The sequence below is a fragment of the Vulpes vulpes genome, chromosome 8 (assembly GCF_048418805.1).
Source record: "Vulpes vulpes isolate BD-2025 chromosome 8, VulVul3, whole genome shotgun sequence".
Taxonomy (NCBI): Eukaryota; Metazoa; Chordata; class Mammalia; order Carnivora; family Canidae; genus Vulpes; species Vulpes vulpes.
This window is the reverse complement of record NC_132787.1, coordinates 49,782,635-49,789,188: the sequence shown is the minus strand read 5'-3', so window position 1 is coordinate 49,789,188 and position 6,554 is coordinate 49,782,635. Positions and strand designations below refer to the sequence as shown.

The window sequence follows — 6,554 nt, the reverse complement described above, 5'->3', positions numbered from 1 at the left end:
TCCTAAATACCACAATGCCTCACAGGGTATAAGCTTATGGGTCTTTGAATTTTTGGTTCATTGTATTTATAAGTAAGTGGTCTTGTGCTCTGTAAAAATAATAGTTTTCCAAATTAATTACATTCACTTTTGAAATTTTTTAGATCTACTCACTCATAGTAGGCCAAGTGGGTCTGACTCCCAATGTGGCATATGGTTTGGGATTATGGAGAAATTCATTAAAGTTAATCTCATGTATACTTGTATTGACTAGTTTAATCATTTAAAGTAATATTTTGCTTCTTGCAGTTATTGGTGCCCATCCTGAATAATCAAGTTTGGATTTCACAAATGTGCAGTAATTCCATACTTTCCTGCAGCATGTCTGAGTGTATAAACTGTAATAAGGGATTATTCAAGCAAACAAACGATCGTTGTTTATTAAGGACAAAATGAGCCTCTTGATTTGTGTACTTGCTAATAATAGTTCTGCTTGACTTTAATGCAAACACTGTAAAATAGACAAATTCTCAGGATTCTCTGTTAAAATTTATATGTTTAGGCTAGCTAAAGCATTCGGCTATGCTTTTATATTTTTAATGTCTCTGAGAATGACTCAGAGTTTAGTGGTTAGGATCACACTCTTCACATAGGCTCTCTTGCATAGCAACAATGAAAACAGATCCAAGTTAGTGGCTCTCTTCAACTAATACAGTTAACTAAAGCAAAGACTACAGGTTTCATATCAGAATTAGGGCATGCTTTAAAGAAAATCATTGTATTGCTGATAAACCTTAATAGCATGATCAGCAGTAAGGAGCTGCCTAAATAAATAAATCTGTGGGAATCCCTGGTGGCTCAGTGGTTTAGCGCCTTTGGCACAGGGTGTGATCCTGGAGTCCCGGGATCAAGTCCCACATCAGGCTCCCTGCATGGAGCCTGCTTCTCCCTCTGCCTGGTCTCTACCTCTCTCTCTGTCTGTGTTTCTCGTGAATAAATAAATAAAATCTTTAAAAAAAAATCTGTTATTGTTTAACACATAGAGATAGTTCTTAGGCATTGGAACACTCCATGATGATGTAAAAAGTTCCTCTGATGTATCCTTCATACCATAGTGTAACATCACATTTTGTGCAAAAGTCCGTGTTTATACCAACATTCTATGGAGCAATCTATGGACTAAGCTTCAGCTTAAATACATCTTTGTGGAGATCATTAGACTGTTAACTGTTAGTTTAATTTGAATACACATTGCTTTTTAAAAACCATATTCTTTTTAATTGCCGGGCATACTAAACACGAAATTCATTTGTGCATGTGTTTAAAAGCATTTGGTTTTTTCTACACGGGAATAGCTATTTAAAGGGGAAAAAAAAAACCCAAGATATTTTCATGTAGAAATAAAAAGCCAAGGGATCCCTGGGTGGCGCAGCGGTTTGGCGCCTGCCTTTGGCCCAGGGCGCGATCCTGGAGACTCGGGATCGAATCCCACATCAGGCTCCCAGTGCATGGAGCCTGCTTCTCCCTCTGCCTATGTCTCTGCCTCTCTCTCTCTCTCTCTCACTGTGTGCCTATCATAAATAGAAAATAAAAAAAAAAAATTAAAAAAAAAAAGAAATAAAAAGCCAAATGCTTTTGTGTCTGAGACTTCTGAAATAGTTGACCCTGTTCAACAGCTACTCGGTCTTAAAATTTGATGTAATTAGGATCTCAGTCTCTCAAAACAATGCGGTAGCATCCCAGAATTTCCTGAGAAGGTGCACTGTCCACCCAAACAATTTTGCTGCCACTTCTACAGCTTTTGCTATGACATGTGTCTCCACTGTGGGGTTTGGGAACCTGGGGTTTGATTTTATTTTTAATGTGAATTCATGCAAGGGTAGGAATTTATTTTTACCTGCAAGGGCAGAAGAACCATGGTTGTGAAATAGGTTTTGAGCATTAATCATAACAAAAAGTAAATGAAATCTAAGTCAAAACACTTCATTCTGAAAGTAAGTGTAACCTATAGTAAATGAAATGATTTACTGTTGAAATGACATAGTCTGATGAAAAAGAGTTTTGTGACCTTACAGGAAACTAGACTTCGACTACTCTATCCATTAGAAAGGTCTAATCACTGAATTTCCAATAAGACAAGTCCTTTTCTCTCCTGACAGTGTAAGAAAAGAGTTTGGGGTGTAGCAAATTACTTTTGCAAAGCTATTTTCTTTACAATGAACAGGCATAATGATAATTAACTCAAACCAATTTCAAGGTGTGCATACTGATAAAAGGAAGCTATACAGGTACAGTCATCATTATGAGTCTTCCTGATTGTATGATTTTGAAAGGTTGTCACTTGGAGGAACAGAATCTATTTAAGGAGTCACACTATAATATGAATTAGCTCCACAAAGAGAAAGCAACATTAAATAAACCTGACAGTAAAAGAAATGCAGGCTGTAAACAGTTTTTTGTTTTTGTTTTTTTAATATCTATATAAAAAATAACGAGCGATTTACAGATCTTTCTCTAATCAGAACCTCAAGTGTATATATAAAGGTACTGTACAATATATAAACATTTACAACCAGTACATCCATATTTTGCTTAGCATTCCAAGGCCACATTGCTACATCACTATAATCAGTACAGTGACAGATTACTTAGAAAGAAAAGAGCCACATCAGACTGACAACATATGACATCAAAGTTATGTCACAGTTAACAATAAAAATAGGATTTTTATCACTAATTGTGGACTATAGGGAAAATAAATCATTTCTGTGGTGACAAATTCTTAGCATGTTATCAAGCCTCCTAATTTTTCTCTATTCAAGTAGTTACAATAGGTGGGTAAATATAGTTCTGGATGAAAGGGGATTTCAGAATCTCACTCTGGGAAGCATGTCTCAGCTACAAGGGCAGCTTCGGTTGTTACATTAAAGACTTTCACAGTCGGACTCTGAGAGGACAGGGCCTGGATGTAACATGTTTCACAGGAACAAGATGAACCCAAATGACAGAACAGGTGTGTTCAAATACTCCATAAAATGGTTTCGTTCCAAGATTGTTCCTTTATTCATAGTGGCTGCTTCGGGAGCTGGAAAAACCTGGATCTCTTTTATGGAGTTAAAACCAGTCTCTACCTCCCAACAAACACCTTTATTTAGATCTTTTAAAAAGAACTCCGAAAATGTGTACAAGCTCTAAGCAGATGTTTAGTCTCCCTTTCTTGTTTTTTAAATAAGTTAATGTAGATAGAAATTAAAATGAAATACGATCTAGCAAGTGCTATCTACCGCCATGCCACGTCTGCCCTCCTGACCTGTCTGTCCTGAGCACATGTGCTGCCTCTAAATACCCGAACTTGTACAGCTGCTGCCAGAAGCGCTGGTCCTTCAGCTGGCAATGGACTGTGAAACTGTTTTGTGACCACGGTCCTCTCAGTCTGTATGCCTTTGGACTCCTCACATAGGCACCATGTAGTAACGACTAATGAATGAGTACTAGGAGGTCCAACCCAAATAGCCAGAAATAGAAACCTGGTAGCTTTTCCTTTACACGGCAGTAGGCAATATTTCCGCATGCTTCTTTCTGGTTTCATAATGAAATAACCAAAGTGAAAGGGTGATCTGAAATGCTAAGACCACATCAGGGTTGGACACGATAGCAAGAGGGGAACTCTTCATTGCCTAAAGCACTAGCTCATTTTGATCATCCAATTGTAATATTTTAAGTTACCTGAAATACCCGATCCAGCTGAATTTAAGAACCCTACAGAAGTGTCACTATTTGACCACATTTTGTTTTTCTTTTCAGTAGTGATGTTTCGGAGTATCATTTTTAAAACTGGGCCTGGGCCATCACCAGTAGCTGTTAGAAGAGGCAGCTGCCATCATTAATGATGGGCTAACAATCCCTTCCTCTGCAAGGACGCAAATATGCCTCTCTGTAAACATGCAGCATGCTATTGAGAATATCAACTTCCAAGCCAAACCTAGTTTTTTAATTACTGTGGAAATCGCTGAGTGAGATGGATAAAACAGACATGATACAGTAGATAACTTGGCACAGATATAAAGTGAGTTGTGACCACACTGTGCAGATCAGCGTGTGTCACTTGGTGGGACACTAATGAAATTGGGCTGGGTGCAGGGCAGGGCAGCCAGCTGGGGGACAGTGGGGTCTCAGCGATCCTGGAGGCCCTTCATGCAGCCAGGGTCACTTGATGCTCAAATTAAAATGCGTGTGTGTCAGATTTCCTGAAAAAAATGACTCTGTGTGTGTGTGTGTGTGTGTGTGTCTTTTTGGAGAATGACACTTCTTGGTAAGAAGAGATTACAGCTTGTTTCTGTTTTATACCGAAGGTCATAGCCGTTTCTCGGCCACACCCATAGTGCCTGCGGCTTTATTTGCACTTGGCACCTTCCAGGGCCCTGGAGTTATGGGTGTTTTCTTAACAGGAGACGTGCTCTCAGGCCGGACCCCTCCACTCTCCCTCGTTTTATCAGCTGCCTCCTGTTCTCTCCCTTGGGGAGCTTTGGCTTTGTTTAAAACCATCCTTTCTTCAGGGTCCTGCTTCAGCTTCTTGTCTGGTATTTTGGCATTCTCTCCCATCTTCTCTTTGCTGGAACTTGTCTCTCCAGAGGTCGCCTTCCTCCCTTTCTCCCCATCAGGTAATACTTTACTAGCAGTGGGACTAGGCTTTTTGGATGGAAGAGACTTTTCATCCGTTCTCTTGCTTTTCGTCTCTGGAGACCTGGTTCTGTTTTTTCTAGACAGGCTCTGCTTTGTGTCTTTCCTGACAACACCTGATTCTTCTTTGCCCTCAGAGGTCTGCTCTGCACCATCCCCAGCACGGCCCCCTCCTCTCTGCCCATCACACCCTAATAGTCTGGCTTCAGCGTTCCCTCGGCCTCTGCTCCCTTCAGTCCTTGGCTGCTTCTTGGGGCTTGAAGATCGTCCTCTGCTTCTTTTGCAGTGGTCCTGCCCAGACTCTGCCCTGGCGCCCATCTGACCTCCTTTCCAGTCACCTTTCCTGGGGCTGAGTGATCGATTCCTGGGACTGAGTGATCGATCCCTGGGTCTCCTTGGGGGGTCAGCTGTTAGAGGAGTGGGAAGCTTGTCTGGACGTTCTTCCACATGTCGGAGGGCAGGCTTCCTGGGACTAGCAGATCGGCCTCTTGGTGTAACATCGTTTTCTACTCGGAGGAGGTTTTTCTTGTCACTCTGCCCATGAGTGCTGCTGGGTGGATCCCTTTTATTCACATTTTTCTGGAGAAAAGAGGGCTGCTTTTTATCAGACTGATTTTCATTGAAAGTGCTTTTCTTTTCAGGCACGCCGTTCTTTAATTCCTCTGTCTTTTCATATATCTGAGCTCTTGTTAAAGACTCTTCCACTCCTGGCACGGGAGATGCCTCAAAGATGGAAGGACAATGTGAAGATGGGGGACATGGTGGCTGCTCATCATAAATCACATTTGAAGACGAAGGATTAGTAACATCCCAATCACCTACAAAAAGGGATTTGGGTGGAACATTATTAAATTTTAGAATTACAAACAGGAACAATAAGTTCTGAACTGTGACAAGCTATTTGAATTGTACTAACTGCTTAAACAGCCTTATATATATGCTGAGCTCTCTCTTTCTCTCTAAGGCAGGTCATAGAGATAGCTGTACTTGTACACAAGGTGGTGGTACTACAAGTAGGTTGTTTAAATATACACAAAATAACAGTTATCATTTTTCCAATAACATGTATAATTAGTGACATAATATATGATGTATGAATTCTTCATAAGTAAAGCCCAATAAAACTTAGAAGAAATAAGTAATAAAATTGGACCAAATTACTTGGTCCAGGAACCTTACTAATTTGGCTGTTATCAAAAGATACAGCTTATGGATATGCCAAAATCACTAATAAAGGCGACCTAGCTGTGGTAACCAGAACGAGAGGTTCATGGGCAATTGTAAATAATTTTCTGGCATTAAGCGGTCAAATTTAATGTCAAAGGAAACTGAAAAGTGCAGAAGATAGAGATGTATTTAATAGCATCATTTTTTAATTAAACAGAAAAAAAAAAAAGAAGGAAGTGATTTACAAGACATGCAAATTTACCAAGTCTTTTTAAGGAAAGACCAAGAAAAGCCCTGAAAGCCTTAATGTTGCTCAGGTTTCACGTAGGAGCACAGACCGGAAGGAGCCAAACCTGAAGAAGGAAGAGAAAAAGCCTAGGACTATGTAAAAAAAAAAAAAAAAAAAAAAAAATCACAGCGCAGTTAGCAAAGATGTCACTGGGAACGTGTATGGTTTACAAGCAGATGGTGGAAGATCACACAGTCAGAGAATTACAGGCTGGAAGGGGACTGCAGGAGGTCACGTCTACACCTGTCCCTCCAAAGCTTTAGGGGTGCGGCGAGGAGGGGGACTAGAAGGGACAAGTCCTGGTGGTGTGGTACTTGAGTTCTAGGCTAGTGCACTTAATTAAAAAATGATTTTCAATTTCAAAAACATATGGCACCAAGCTGAAGGTCAGTACAGGAGTAGGGACATGGTCCCACGTCCAACTTCCCGACTGCAGTAG

The 6,554-nt window shown here is 40.4% G+C and overlaps 1 protein-coding gene across 6 annotated transcripts in view; it reads right to left on the bottom strand.

The window, feature by feature from the left end:
* Nucleotides 1-3,765: 3,765 nt before the first annotated feature.
* MAGI3 (membrane associated guanylate kinase, WW and PDZ domain containing 3) overlaps nucleotides 3,766-6,554 on the bottom strand; it is a 234,726-nt gene continuing 231,937 nt past the window's right edge. For 5 of the 6 annotated variants that reach the window (XM_025983309.2, XM_072766497.1, XM_072766498.1 and 2 more), the window contains one exon: nucleotides 3,766-5,477. In XM_025983309.2, coding sequence (XP_025839094.1) covers nucleotides 4,333-5,477 — 1,145 coding nt within the window. In that variant the 3' untranslated portion in view covers nucleotides 3,766-4,332. Of the gene's footprint in view, nucleotides 5,478-6,088; nucleotides 6,180-6,554 lie in introns of all 6 variants that reach the window. The other variant, XM_025983311.2, reaches the window with a different exon arrangement.